At 48.0% G+C, this 15,755-nt stretch overlaps 1 protein-coding gene across 5 annotated transcripts in view; it reads right to left on the reverse strand.

Moving 5' to 3' along the window:
• Positions 1 to 9,182: 9,182 nt before the first annotated feature.
• LOC119176302 (bromodomain-containing protein 7) overlaps positions 9,183 to 15,755 on the reverse strand; it is a 116,437-nt gene continuing 109,864 nt past the window's right edge. For all 5 annotated transcript variants that reach the window (XM_075877334.1, XM_037427514.2, XM_037427515.2 and 2 more), the window contains 2 exons: positions 12,978 to 13,018; positions 9,183 to 9,928 (listed from right to left, as the gene is read on the reverse strand). In XM_075877334.1, the coding sequence (XP_075733449.1) occupies positions 9,719 to 9,928; positions 12,978 to 13,018 (251 nt within the window). In that variant the 3' untranslated portion in view covers positions 9,183 to 9,718. The remainder of the gene's footprint in view (positions 9,929 to 12,977; positions 13,019 to 15,755) is intronic.

The following is a 15,755-nucleotide window of genomic DNA, read 5'->3' on the forward strand; positions in this document are numbered from 1 at the left end:
AAAGAAATAGCTGTTCTGACATCTAGTTTGCCTTAGCCTGTAGTATGAACATTTTCGAAGAAACATGTAGTATTGAGAACAAACTTTTTTTTATTGCAAGTTACCACACCAACTCATAGGAAATCACGTAAGTATAATGTGGAAATTTGTAATTCATTTTTTTTTCTAAATGAGATATTTGAAATCTGTTTGCAGATTTGAAATCGACATTCACTGGTATGCATGCACGACAATTTTCATGAGAGTAGGATAATAAAGTTTTTTGATACCGTTGTCTCTCTTAAGGGCTACGTAGCGTATTATCCATGAGTCTTTTGAACGTCAAGCCCAAAGGGCTTGATGTTAAACTCATATAGTCTGTCAGGTTTAATAAATGCACTTTTTAGCGAAGCTTCAGCCATTGGGACTTGCCAGTAGCCAGACCTCAAATCTAGCGACAAGAAGAATTCCACTCCGTGAAGGTTGTAAATGGCATCATCAATGCACGGCAAAGGATAGACGTCCTTCGGGTTATATTATTCAAACGACGATATTCCACGCAAAACTGGATAGATCCGTCTTTCTTATCCACCAGGACAACAGGAGATGACCAAGGACAGTGAGATGGTCGAATGCCGTCTCTACGAAGCATATCTTCGATTTGACCGTTAATGACGCGGCGTTCTTAGGCGGAGACGCAGTGTAGTCTTTGACACAGTGGCTGGTGTAGGCCGGGGTCAAAGTGATGCTTGACTTGCGACGTGCGGCCCAGTTGAGGTTGCGGCACATCCAAAAAATTTCAGAACTCGCACGGAAGGTCAAGTGGATCACAATGTTCAGCGGAAGTAAGAGTGTCGGCGATGGCGCTGGAAAACGTATCTTTTGCCGACTCCCCAAGTGCCGACAGTGCTTTTCGTTGGTTGCAGTAGTCATCCGGGACATCAATCAAAGACGAAGGGTCGAGATCCTGCACACGGCCGAGACATTTCCCCGCAAGCAAAGTGACTGGTGCGAAAAGCGGATTGAAGGCGAACATATTGCTGCTTCCGGCGGCAATGTCAATCGTTGAAAAAGATAGCCGCAGAGCTCGACGGCTTGTGAAGACATTGGAAAGCATAAAAAAGACTAGTGCCAGTGTAGGCGTTACATGAAGCGGAAACAACTGCGAAATTTCCAGGGGGGAATGTTGGTATCTTCACGAACAAGCAACTTCGGTGGCTAATGAAGAGCGTCAAGTAATGGGACGTCGCAAAAGTGTAAAAACTTAACTTCAGCACGTGCGCAGTCCATGACGGCATTATGGCGGGATAGGAAGTCCCATCCGAGGATGAGGTTATGCGAACAGACAGCGAGGACAATAAACTCCACAATGTAAACAATGCCTTCGATGGACACTCTTGCAGTGCAGGCAGCGAGAGGCGTTACTTGCTGTGCACTTGCGGTGTGGAGTGACAGTCCCGAAATCAGCGTCGTGACTTTGCGTAATACACGGCAGACATTAGCGGCAATAACAGAAACAGCGGCGCCGGTGTCCACAAGGGCGAAAGTACAACAACCTTCAACAGTTACTGCGACCACGTTAGTAGGAGAGGGGCGAGGGCTCAGACAGTTCGAAAATGGCGCAGTTCTTGCTTCTTGAACTGCGGTGCTTAGTTTTCCTGGTCAGAAGGTCTGGGCCGGCGACGCATGGGGGAGGGCGATCGCCGACGAGGAGAGGGTGCGCGCGGCGTCACAAAGTCGGGGTCGTTCGGAGGGGCATAGCGAGGTGACGAGACCGGCCCGTATTGCGCGAAGGATTGGCTGCCGGGTTGCGACGATCGGACATAGTCGCCGAACATCTGAGGTCGACGGCGGCAGTAGCGGGCAACGTGTCCGGGAGTGAAGCAGGCGTAGCATATCGGTCGGTCATCGGGCGTCCTCCAAGGATTAGCGACTGGTGGTGCTGCCCAAAGTGCAGTATAAGCAGCTGGGTGTGCGGGCTGTAAGCGCGAGCTGTAGGGTGGTTGCGGAAGCCAACGCACAGCGTCTGCATATGTGAACGGCGCTGCTACAGGTCTGTACGAAAGAATGGTGTCCATGGTGCAAGAAGGTTTGCGTCCGTAAAGGAGGAAAAAAGGAGAGAACCCAGTAGTGCTTTGAATGACGGTATTATAGGCGAACATGATAAATGGGAGTACTCAGTCCTAATTGTAGTGGTCTGACGAGATAAACATAAACAGCATGTCACCAAGGGTGCGGTTGAAGCGCTCTGTCATTCCATTGGTCTGGGGATGTTAGGCGCTTGTAGTGCGGTGAACGACATGGCACTCAGGCAACAATGATGTGATGACGTCTGACAAGAATACGCGACCACGATCACTCAGCAACTCTCGAGGTGCTGCATGACGTAATATGATGTTGCAAAGAACGAAAGTCGCAACGTCTTTTGCTGTAGACGAAGCAAGGAATGAAGTTTCGGCATACCGCGTGAGGTGGTCGACGGCAACTATGATCCAGTGGTTACCGTCTGCAGTGTCGGGAAGAGAACCACAGATATCGATGCCGACACGGTCGAACGGTCGGGATGGGCATGGTAAAGGTAATAAGGTACCGCTGGCGTGATGAGGGGGAGTCTTTCGTCTCTGGCACGTCGAGCAAGCCCGAACAACTGTCAAATAAAACGGTACATGCCACACCAGTATATCAGAGCCGTATGCGAGAATAAGTTTTCAGCAAACCTGCATGGCCACATTGGGGGTCGTCATGAAACGTGGAACAAATTTGAGATAGCAGATGACGTGGAATCACGAGTAGCCACTGGTGTTCACCGGGCGCTAGTTGCGTCGGTACAGCACGTCGTTGCGAGTGGTGAAGTGCTTGACTTGCCGACGCAACGTGCAAGTAGGGGGAGAAGCCATCCGTCCAGCCAGGATGTTTAGAATCGAAGCAACCCAAGGGTTCTCGCATTGCTCAGATGGCATGTTGGCGATGGTGACGGCAGTGGCATCACAGATGAGACTTTCGCAGCAGGCCGGATCAGGGGGTAGGGGCGAACAGGATAGGGCGTTTGCGTCTGTTTCCGGCCGGAGGGATAGACCACTCAAATATCATATTCTTGAAGGCGTAATGGCCATTGGGCGAGGCAACCACTTGGGTCCTTCAGTGACGACAACCAGCAGAGGGCGTGGTGGTCAGTCACGACATCAAAAGGGCACCCGTACACGTAACGTCGAAATTTCTCTGTCGCCCAAATAATGGCGAGGCATTCCTTTTCAGTGACGAAATAGTTGGTTTCAGCTTTGCTAAGAGTTCGGCTTGCGTAGGCAACCACGTACTCTTGCAAGCAGTCTTTCTGCTGCGCAAGAATACCGCCTAGTCCAACACCACTAGTGTCGGTGTGGATCTCTGGGTGCCGATGGGTTGTAGTATCGTAGAATAGGCGGCGACGTGAAGAGACGGCACAGTTCATTGAAAGAATCGTCACAGGTGGCAGACCAGGCCGAAAGGTCCTTAGAGCCGGTGAGGAGCTTGGTCAAAGGAGCGATGATAGTGGCGAAATTGCGGACGAAGCGCCGGCAGTCGGAGCAAAGGCCTATGAGTCTTCAGAGTCGTTTCATGGTGGTCGGTTTAGGAAATGCTTAAACAACTGCAAGTTTGGCAGGGTCAAGAAGAATGCCGTCCTTCGAAACTACGTGGCCAAAGATCGTAAGCTTTCGAGCGGCGAAATGAAACTTCTTCAGATTTAGTTGCAGCCCTGCGGCAGAGAGACAAACGAGGACTTTCTCGAGACGGGTTAAAAGAGTTGTGAAATCAGTTGAAAAGACGACAATGTCATCAAATAACAAAGAAACGTTCCATTTGAAGCCTCGGAGATAAATGTTCCATTTGAAGCCTCGGAAGATAGCGTCCATCGTTCGCTCGAAAGTAGCTGGCGCGTTGCAGAGGCCAAAGGACATGACTGTGAATTCGTACAGCCCGTCGGGCATGATGAAAGCTGTTTTTTCACTATAGGCCTCTGCCATGGGTACCTGCCAGTATCCAGAGCGCAGATATAAAGAAGAGAAAAATTTGGCTCCCTGTAGGCAGCCTCAGGCATCGTTAATGCATGGCAGCGGATAGACATCCTTGCACGTGATTCGGTTGAGACGTCGGTAGTCCACGCAAAACCTGATCGGTTCATCCTTTTTCTTCACCAGCACAACTGGAGAGACCCAGGGACTACTTGACGGTTCGATTACGTCACGTTTCAGCATATCGTCGACCTGTTCATTGATGACATGGCGTTCGGCAGTTGACACACGATATGGATGCTGTGGTAATGGTGTCTTTTGACCTGTATCTATATGGTGAACAGATGACGCTCGACCTAAGGAAGGCTGATTGTGGTCAAAGGAGGCTCGAAAACGCAGGAGGAGCTTGATCAGCTGTTTCTGCTGACCAGGCGTGAGGTGGCGATCAATAGACTTGCGGAATACATCCCTAGGGTCATTGGCGTCAGTTGTGGGTGTAATGGCACAAGTCGTTAGAAATGGCTTGTCTGGATACATCAGGTCTTCGAAAATACAATCTAAGGTCTCTAGGCTCCCCAGACATTCGCTGCGTAGCAGGATGTATGGACAAGCAGAGACGTTGCACGCATAAAATAACGCCGAACCATTGGAAAAGCTGATGACTGCAAACGGGAGGACGATGGTTCGGTGCTGCGCACTAGCTATAGATAGTTGGAACAGGAGCGTCGAGTTTGTGGCAGCAGGGGAAAACACAGGCACTAGGACGGCAGGCAAAGGCGCGATGTGGACATCAGCTGCGGCAAACACTTTTAAGGGACTGTGGTGGTCGATATCAAGGCACGGATTCGTCAACGTGAGTTCAGCACGAGCGCAGTCGACGAGGGCCTGATGGGTAGAAAAGAAATCCCATCCTAGTATGACGTCGTAAGAAGAACAACAATCTTGACGGCGTACCAAACATCTTGAATAAGAACACGTGAGGTGAACTGAGCCGTCGGCGCAACTAAACGGGAGGTGGCTGTATGCAGGGCAAGATTCGTAAGCGGCGTTGTAACTTTTCTCAAATCACGACACAGTTTTTCACTAATTACAGAAACGACGGCGCCTGTGTCGACAAGTGCACGTACAGCGACACCTTCTACTAGCACATGAATTTTGTTGGGCGGGCAAAGAGGAGGTCTTGGAGAGTTTGACGAGGACGCAGTTTTTGCTGCGGCTGTCAGTTTTTCTCTCGAGCGGGGCTCGTGCGCCGAAGCATCGGGGAGACAGATTGGCGCAGGGCGGTAGTGACCGGCGAGAGTCGAGAGGGCGTCGTGGGGACGAGTCGGCTATAGGGAAAGATGGTCGCTGGGGATTCCCACGGTCCGGAGGCTGGAAGTTGCGACGGTCCCACAAAACAGCATGCAAAACAGATAGGTCGATTATCAAAGGTGCGCCATGAGTTAACGACAGAAGGTGCAGGGGACGAAGTAGGATGGGGCGCCGTGTATGTAGGCAACATCGTAGGGCAGGAGGATCCGGTGCCCCGGTATGCGCCAGATACAGGTGGGGCTGGTGGTCTAGCAACGACGGCAGCGTAGGTCAGCGGCGTAGGGACAGATGCAATGAAGGCAGTGCCGGCGTGACCTGTGTCTTAATGACCTGACGTAGACGTGGGTCTTGAGGTCACTGGCTCGGATGCTTCGGCCACAAGGGAAAGTTGACGCGAAACTTCTTCACGGAAGAATTGTTTAATGTGGGGTAGTAAGATGGTGTGACCAGCAGCGACATCGTGCACGAGGGCGGAAACTTCAGCTGTATCTTCAGCGGCCCTGCACGTCGAAACACACTGCGTATGCAATACATCGTACTCCTGACAGAGCTGGACAACGTCAGTGACAGTGCGTGGATTCCTAGTGACGAGCATCTGGAAGGTATCGTCATCAACTCCTTTAATGATGTGCTTCATTTTGTCGTGTTCGGTTAGAGATGCATCGACACGCTTGCAAAGAGACAAGACATTTCCGATGTAACTTGTAAAGGTCTTGTCCCTGCGCTGGACTCGACTACACAGACGCTGTTCCGCACGAAGCCGGCGCACGGCGGGACGACCGAAGACCGCGGCGATGGTGGTTTTGAAGGCGGACCAGTTGGTAATTTCGCCTTTGTGGTTCTTGAACCAGAGGCTGGCCACATAAGCGAGGTAAAAGCGCACGTTCGTGAGCTGGTTGCAGGTGCTCAATTTGTTGGAAGCGCTTACGAGTTCGTACTCGATGAGTCAGTCCTCGACGTTATGTTCGTCGTTGCCGCGAAAAATTGGTGGGTCGCGTTGCCAAGGCGCGCCAGCACGGAAGACTGTCGTTGGTGGGGCAGCTTGAGAAGGGCCAGGAGCAGTCATGATGAATGGTGAGGCTAGCGTCCGATTGCGACGTTCCAGGTTGATGGGAACCCCGGCTCTTCCACCACTTAAAATAGAGGTGTTGTACGTCGAGAAAGCTTGAGACGCAGCTTGGCGAAAGGTGCTTTATGAGGCAGGTCTGGCTTCCGGCGAGCGGCGTGCGCGAGCTACTGCTACAGCCACCGATCTTCTTCTTTAGTAACAGCAGAGGGTCTGTGATTCAGATTTATTACAATATATATATATATATAAATTGCCGTGGGCAGGATCCGAACCTGCGACCTTCGAATAACGCGTTCGATGCTCTATCACTGAGTTACCACGACAGCCATCCCCCCAGCCGCTTTATTGGGTATCTATGTCAATTTAAACGTGCGAGTGTCAGTCAGCGCCACTAGTAGCCATGGCGGCGCGTGTGGTACACTCTTCATGAGCCTGTTTGGCGTCACGTAGCACGTGAACTTATTACCAATTGGCAGCTGAGCAATAGTCCACCGTATACAACCTAGGGGCACCAAGTCTGCCAGTAAGAGACCCTCTTTAATGAATAAGGGAAACAAGTGTATACTTAAGGGCTCGTTTTTCGTGTTTTACACAATATTAATGAGATCTAACAGACAATAATGCCGAGGAAGGTATAGAGGAAGTTATTAGGCCAATTGTAATGTAAATGAGAAGGAAAAGTGGGTGAAAAGATAACTTGCCGTGGGCAGGATCCGAACCTGCGACCTTCGAATAACACAGGTCGCAGGTTCGGATCCTGCCTACGGCAAGTTATCTTTTCACCCACTTTTCTTTCTTCTCATTTACATTACAATTGGCCTAATAACTTCCCCTATACCTTCCTTGGCATTATTGTCTGTTAGATCTCATTAATATTGTGTAAAACAGGAAAAAACGAGCCCTTCATTATGAATGAGTACTGCAACAAAATTACAATAATATTGCTGAACTGTATTACAGTTCTCACTGCGGCAATTTAGTACTCGAAACTTTTCTGACCTGCAGATACTGAGACGAGAGTACCTCGTTCTGTTGCAAAGGGAGCTTGTCGAACGTCTTTTGTAAAATGCTCAGTTAACCTTCATTTGCGTAAGGATGGCTGTGTGGCACGGACTGCACCTTCTTGTCCTAAGGGCGAGGGAGTTAGACGGTGTTCGCGGGTGCCCGTGTGACAGGGGTATTATTTTTTCTTTCTATGCCTGCATATTCTTCCTATTTCTCTTAAGCGCTGGAAATGCATCGAGGTTGTGTAGGAGTTAACATTAACATCGGCTAAGAAAGAACAGATGAATAATGAAAGCACGGGTGCGCAACTATTTTGTTTTAAGCGAGTTCTGCCCCTGAAAAAAATTCAATGGCGTATTGATCAGCCAAATCTTGTCGTACCTTCACTTGGTGTCTGATGACTGGAATAAGTAAGGCATTGCAAAACATACAGATGCACCTCCTGTTCTTCATACACTGTATTCGCGGAGACGTGATCACCGTGAACATGTGGGGAGTCTGTATTTGCAGAGACGCGATCACCATGACCATGTGGGGTGTCCTGTTCAGGTAGGCTGAACGTTTCCTAGTAGACAGAAGAAATTAGAGATTCACGAAGCTTCTCTAGACACCCTCCGCCTCTCCAACCCTCCAAGAAAAGGGGGAAAAACATGGTAAGCGCATGGGCTGTCTCACTGAGAGAAACTAGGGACTATCTCCCTAAAGGGAGCCCTGATGCTATGCGAAGCAGCAGCGGTGCGCACGGCGTTGACTCAGTTGAAGTGAGCGTCGACGCGGGTGCTGGAAAAACTGTTAGAAGCGAAACTCTGTGTAGTGTTTACTCGAGTAAGCGTTTGTTTGGAACACAGACAAGGGTGGAGGGAGACGTTAAAGGTGCTTGCGCTCGGCTTTTTTGGCTCGCTTCTCAACGGTGTTACCCCCGCGCCGTCTGTATTCTTGAACGCGATCGGTGTTCTTGACTCGCATCTTGTCGTTGTGCTGGTCTCCCACTGCCGACACTTGAGTTCAGCTTGACTGGCTCGCGCCTCGTCGGTGTTGACGTTGTCATTCACGAACGCGATCGGCTTCGCTAACCCTCACAACGCCGGCGATAACAATGGTACGCGCACACTAGCAGGAAGCATGCCGCGACGGCGTACCGCCCATCGGCGCGATCACTCGGCAAGCAGCGGCGCTCTGTCCACATTGTCGGCGACGCGAGATTCTCAAGGTGTGCACAGCACGTGCACCCGCAATCTCGCGGCTTCTCGCCGACAGGTGGGAAGAGGTGGCGTGGGTGAGATGATGGCTACGTGAGGAGTGGATTCGAGCGTTGCGAGCGGTGGAGCGGATGAAGCGAGAGAGAGAGCCGACACACGGTGAGCGCGCGGCAGGCGAAAGAGAGAGACGTCACCGCGCACTGCTAGGAGGGTGGGAGCTACTTGGCAGCACTCCAACACCTGGGGCGAGGGGAGCTGTGCGGATTGAGGGACAGCGTTACACAGTCTAGTCAAAGAGCTGCTTCGCATCTAGAACACTGAAGGATTTGGTCATCAGTCTTCTGATCCAAATATAAAATTGTAAGTGTCCATGCTGCTCTTCATTTTGGCTGCATTTTGTGGGTTTTCTTTTACTATTTACATACTACTGTTCTTAAGCAGTTCAATATGATTCAGCACTGGCAAAAACACAATCCTGCTATCGGTTATTTCCACTGCAGACTAATGCTCCCAAAGTTAAACACACACACACACACACCCACACACAAAAGAATACCAGTGAACAACCAAATGTCTCATCCACATTCCTGAAGAAAAAAAAAAAGGAAACACACACACACACCAAGAGCGTCGTAGCCAGGGGGTGGCACACCGGGCCAGTGCCACCCCCCCCAAAAAATTTATTCACCATGGCATAGAGAGTGGAAAATGACAACTTTAAGGGAGGTGCCCTCCCCAAAATAATAAAGGTGCTCTTCCCCCCCCCCCCCCGAAAAAAAAAATCTTGGGTACAGCCCTGACGCACACGCGCGCGCGCACGCACACACACACACACACACACACACACACACACACACACACACACACACACACACACACACACACACACACACACACACACACACACGAAAATGAATACCAGTGAACAACAAAATGTCTCGTATGACCAATGTGCTCTCCAGACCATGCTGACCCATTGGCTAAGCAAAGCACCTTAGCCGAAACCTACAAGCCTTTGTATAACGGCAAGGGTATGTAGTTGGACGTGTTGGTAATACATAACTAATAACGTAGCTCCTCTTTGCCCGTCCTCTTGTCCTGTGTCTCAGTTCTTACGCGCTACGTTATTATTAGTTTTGTATATTCGTTTGAGAATAAGACAAGAGTCAAGTATTGGAAGATGGAGAGTCATTCGTGCGTGATGAGACATCATTGCTGCTACTGCTGTCGGGGAGATCATGTGCTGAGACATTGTAAGGTGACGCCACATGTGGACATGAATGGTGGTGATGACAAGGTGTTGCTGTGGGAGGATGGTAGTTGATGCCCATGGCCTTGCGGATTGCCTCCACACTCACTATGCTTCCTGGCTTCGCCTGCATTTGTAAAAAAGCAACCTCATACATTATTTTTTTTCTTCATAGTACCAAAAAACAAGTTATTAAAATAAATCTTGTGTAACCCTTTTAGGTACTGTACACACCAAGCGCAAAACCCCCGTTGAAATAACGTTGAAGCATGTTTCACGAGATGTGTGCTGCAAGTTTCAATCAATGACAGGTGTATACTATACTGTTTTATTGGGACAAGCTGTCAATACATACGTTGTAATGTTACAAGCTCACTTCTTATATGCGTTTTTCCCAATGTTTTATATTGGGATATATCTAAGTGGCCGGTCGAATGCTTTCAAAAAATGCTAAACTTACACTTTTTGGTCATCTGCCCGGATATGGCAGCTGCACTCATCAGAGCTTTGGTTTCGTTGGTCAATTTGGTTTTAAACTTAATCTTTAACTTTAACCTAACTTTAGTTCCCCATCAACAAGAAGGAATACAAAACTAGTGAGGCTACAGATGGCTGGCAAAAAGCCTCTAACGCCTTGACAACGGACCGTGCCCGATCATTCACAAAACTATACAAAACAAAACAGCAGTAGACAACAAATAGGTGCAAATAAGAAAAAGCTTATACACATTGCGACGGCTTATAGGCACATTTATCAGTTTATATTTAGATGACACGACTAAAAATGGTGGCGGCAAAAATCGCCCTCACTTTAGTTATGGTAGGCTATTCAATTGTTTAGTTTACCGTATTAGTCGAGGAGGTAAGAGTCTATGGTAGCAAGTACCCCACCATTTGGCAGCCATTGTTAGTACGAGTGTAGCAAATGTTCCACGTGTGACTGCTTCATGCGGCATGTTTTTGAAAGTGGAGTTGGGGCGGCAAGTTTTCTTAGCAAAGAGTCATTTTTTTTCTGAAATAATAATCATTTTTGCGATATGCTTGATACAGTTTCAAAAGAAAAGAACAGGTTCGGCAATTATGTTATTCCAAGATCTTCAAATATAGGCTTTGTATGGGCATCATAAGGTTCGTTGGAAGTGATTCTTACGGCTTGTTGCTACAGGCAATGAATTTTGGACGAGTTTGTGTCAGTCGTTGTGCCCCATATCAGATATCCATATAGTATAATAATGCAGATGAGAAAAGGAAATTGTATAAAAACAATTTGATGTGCTTTGATTGAAGGTAATAGAGGTGTGTTTGAATACCCACTATTTGTGAAAGTTTGAAGAGGACAAGATTAATGTGCGTGTTCTCTTGCATATTTTCTTCAAAAAAAAAAACACAACACACATAACGTCATTCGGGAATTACCTTAACTTCAAATATTCAATATACTAAGCGCTTTATTCCCTGTTTTTTGTTTTTTTGCAGAGGAAGACTGTCATGTGTCAAAGATAAGCCTGTGAATATTATTACTCCACAATTGCTACCTGAGGCCACTTTTTAGGATCGCAAAGTGGCAATTGTTCCTTTGCAGGGAGGACTTCCAATTCCCTAATGTGAACAGACCACCTGTCTCCTCTCATTAATAAGTAATAATTTTAATTTCTATAATGTTTCAATTCATGTCTAGACATCTTAGGATCTTTGCTACTACATAAATAGTAATCACAAGGGCAGCAAGCCCATATCATAACCCCCATTCTTGAGAATTTTTGGTATACATTTTTTTTAAACACCCTGTATTTTTCAAGTGCCCTTGAAGATGCAAAAGCTCCAAGACTGCTGATGTCTTTACCAAGTTGAATTGGTCTATTAAAGCTATAAAAAAAGAGTTTGTCGTACTCAGCAGATTTTTCATTTACCCTCGTGATCACGTGGCTGTTCCATTGTAGAAAACCTTTTCTTGAAACCAGCTTGCTTTCTAGGTTGATTGATGTCATATGTACATTATACTGTTTCAATCACCTCTGTAAACATTTTTGATATAGTACTGAAAGCAAGCTGATGGTTTCATAACTTGTACTTATGAAATGTTAAGCTTTTCCAAGAAAGCACACTGGCACATTTGAAGTTTTGAAAGATTGAGTGTATAGCCTGTCTTATATAGCACAACAAGTTTCTTAAATGGCCAGTGAATAACCACGAGGTCCAAAAACTTAATGAAGAAAGTGCTATAATAAGGAAATGACAGGGTTTACAACATTTGTTTCAGCTTCTTCGCCATAAAGAGGGGAAGGAGCAGTCAGTCGTCGTGACTCCGCCCACTTCGGCAACGTGACACGACGTCCATGATACGTCATCGGCGCGCAAACAATAACCGAGTGGGGCTTCCTCCACATGAGCACGTGTCATAGCGGCACTGGCAGAAAACACGGAGCGAGTTGCACTTTTCCCCTTGCAAGAAGTAGTAAGACACCTCTTTATCTTCGAGGCTCTCATTCTGGCAACACCGCTTCTCCCGGTCTCTCTGGCTTTGCAAAACCGTAAATGGCAGCACAATAAAAGGAAATGCGGACAGCGTGGCTTAAACTGCATTGCCGCAGGGCCAAGGCGCTGTTTCGTAGGGCAAAGAATTAATGAACGAGCTCAGTGGTGCGTAACGTTACCCATGGGCAGGCAAGTTTTCGTCAGGCTGCGCGTACAAGGGGAATTGAACAGGTGAGGGAAACAGCCGCCTGATTGTTTTTCAATATGCAGGGTCTGCACAGCAAGCAGCGCTGTAATATTTGGCAAAAGTGATCGCCATGGTGTACTGTACCATTGGCTAGCTTGTTTGAGGGGTGTAAAAAAGTCTGAGCCTGTTTACTGGCCCTTTATATACTCCCCCCTCCCCCATACCTTTGATAAAATAAAGTTATGTCGGCTTCTCCAGCCACTCTTTCGTGGGGCATATCTAATGTCGCCCTTCTAGCCATGTCGGCAGTTATACGAGTTTCAGTGTCCTGTTTGATTTTGCACGAGAATGAAGGACTTATTTCAGAACTGCACAGTTGAGAATAGAAGGCTTTTGACACCTTAGAAGTTCTCTACGCGACACAGTACTAAGGTAAGGTCTTGACCCTGAGCTACAAATCTTTATCTATTATGAGGATGCAATGACATATCTATAAAAAAAAGGCCAAACTCACATGAGAAGCCAGCTCTGAAAGTGTCTTTGCGATCTTCTCAGCTAGAAGCAGAAAATAAAGGAAATCACTCAAGGAATACATTTAAAGGCTGCAGACAAAAAAGCCAGCTTTTAAGAGTGCAAAAGCAGCTGCTATATTTTAAAATCAATGAAATATTTCACAGAATTGCATTCAAGTCACGACACACATTAACAGTTCGCAATCACGCTATGCTTTCGTAATTTTATTCACTGTATTCTTTAACCAATTCTGTCAATCCTGTCAAGGTCAAATTTATAATTAACAGCCTTCAACCGCTTTATACCAAACTTGAAATCAGCTGGCATGGGCAAATGTGAGTGTGTAGCAAATGCAGTCAAGCGCTGCATTGCCCTCTCGCATACCAATAAATATGTCTATTAGTACAAATAGCACCAGCATTATAGGTAGCTTAGTAGTGTATGCATTTGCCAGGACCAGACTGCAAGGCTCCTTCTGTACTCTATCAGGGTTACAGAAGGAATATAATTTCATAAACGATGAACAAAAAGTAAAACACGAAGGGTTCAATTTTGTTCCCTGGACACCATTAGAAGCTAAGAAAGCTATAAAAAATTATTACAGTCGAGCCCACATATATCGGCACCACTTAAAACGAACTTTCGCTTAAAACTAACAATATCTGCGTGACCGTTAAAATATACATTGGTTCAATGGCACAAAACCGCACTTACAACGAACGTGTCCAAGCGCTGCTGATCGGTTACAGCGAACGGAGTCAGCGGTCTGCAGACTTCCCCGGAAACCGATTTCGACCACCGATCAGGCATCAGCGAGGTGCTCATACATTCTTATTGTTAAACGCCAACCCTGCCTCCGCGCCCCTCTAGTTGCCGCTCTCCCCGACCGCTTTTTGTTACGCACCCCTCTGTCCTTTGTCCCCCCCCCCCCCCTCCCCGCTACCCTGAGTACCGCGCATCGCCAGACGAGGCCCATGTTTTCACACTGCCACCGATCTTTCTAAGAACGGTCGGCCATCAACCCTGTTTTTGATTGCTGGTACTGTTGTTGGCGTCGCCGGCCTGGAGTGACCAGACCATTTGCCAACATCGTCGGCCACCGACTGTATCCGATAGTCTGCGTCTAGTGCACGCGTGTACGCTACCCCACCGACTCTAATAATTTGCAATTAGTTTCGTGTTTAGGACTTGTTTTCGCACACTTTGCACTCGGCTGAGCATGCCTTCCGCGCGCATGCGGAAGCACGAAAACGACTGTTAACTTGTGTGGAATGAATCGCCAAATATCGAAGTTCGTGAGACCACGGAAACCCGCCGGCGCAACGAAACGATTTTTTGACAACGGCCGCCGATTCTACGAACGCCGTGGCGCGCATCGATTCAGGCAGCCATGCACTCTTTCTAAGTTTTTCTACGTGTGAGTTTCGCGGACCTTTCAAGCAAGGTACCCAACCTGCCTCCTTCCCATGTGTTTTGGTTTTCAAGGTCGCCCTCCCGCCGCATCCTTCCCTCTCTTTATCGCAACTCCTTGCCCCTCTCTCGCAAGTCTGCTCCCTCTCGTGTTCACAACCCCTTCATGCGTCTCCGCCGCTCCGCGACGCCCGCCACGCTGGCTCAAATTAGTTTCATTTCTGACTGAAAACGGGCCTAGAGCTGTTCCACGCGCTCTAGCATGTGTGTCGCGTGTGCACGTCTTGCTCGCTCTTGGTGTGCGTGTGTGGTCATGATGGCTGACGGGAGGACTAGCACGCTTTTTCGTGCCACTCAACAAAACATCGTAACTGTGACCGCTTGGCTTGAGCGTAATCAGCGCGTTAGGTGCCGCGTTGCGGAGCGCTTGCTCATAGCTGTTGACCACCTGGCAGCCAACTTGCCGCTTCGGGCGTCCCGGTATTCAGCTTTGGAGATGGTGAATATTTCGTGGGCGGCGGTGACGACTACATGCGCGCGAAAATGTTTTCGCGAGGCCGACTTCGTCGACGTCGGGCCCGATGCCGAGCCTGAAGCTTCCGAACTGCGGCAGCGATTTGTGGCAGCGCGTCATCGACTCCGACCTGGGAGAGCAGGTGGGACATCTATTGCGATGGTTTAATTACGGCCAATGGTGATGCCGACACTGCGGAACCACGGAACCGTGCACGGATTTGGGCATTGTGAATGAAGTACGTGGCGAGAGCGGTTTGGACGAATCGTATTGCGAGAACGATGAAACTTTGGAACCAATGCCTCATGCAGCTTATGCCATGGGCCTCGGCGAACGAGCACCCTGCCGTTTTAAATGAACTCGAGACCGCGCTCATCGCTTCTGCTCTTTGAAACACGTGCATCACGGACTTTTGGGGGCAAAAAAAGTTTCTGTTTTCACTTGCAACTTTTTTTAAAAGCTGTGTTTCATACAGCGAAGGGATGCCACGTCACGCTCAGGTTCGTTATAAGGGGGCTCGACTGTATATGAAAGTTCATTTGAAATGTAAAAAAGACAAGTAAATAGTAATTTAAAAAAGCAAATGAATTGTGCAAACAAAATAGTAACTTGCACACTGGTGGGTATGAATCCCCCTTTTCCTAATACATGTGTAATGTTCAAATTTTTTAAATGTTTTCCTTGCCTTCATTGCCTATTGCCTTGATGAGATAGCACATCACAAAAAAACAACCCTTAAGCTCCCTTCTTCAATGCACAGAGAAGAATGCGATCATTGTATTTTGATGCAATCAATGTCGGTGCATGAAGCTTTGGATAAGCTTGCACATTTTTTCATGCTTCCAGTTGTTGGAG

The sequence above is a fragment of the Rhipicephalus microplus genome, chromosome X (genome assembly GCF_043290135.1).
Source record: "Rhipicephalus microplus isolate Deutch F79 chromosome X, USDA_Rmic, whole genome shotgun sequence".
In the NCBI taxonomy this organism is placed as follows: Eukaryota; Metazoa; Arthropoda; class Arachnida; order Ixodida; family Ixodidae; genus Rhipicephalus; species Rhipicephalus microplus.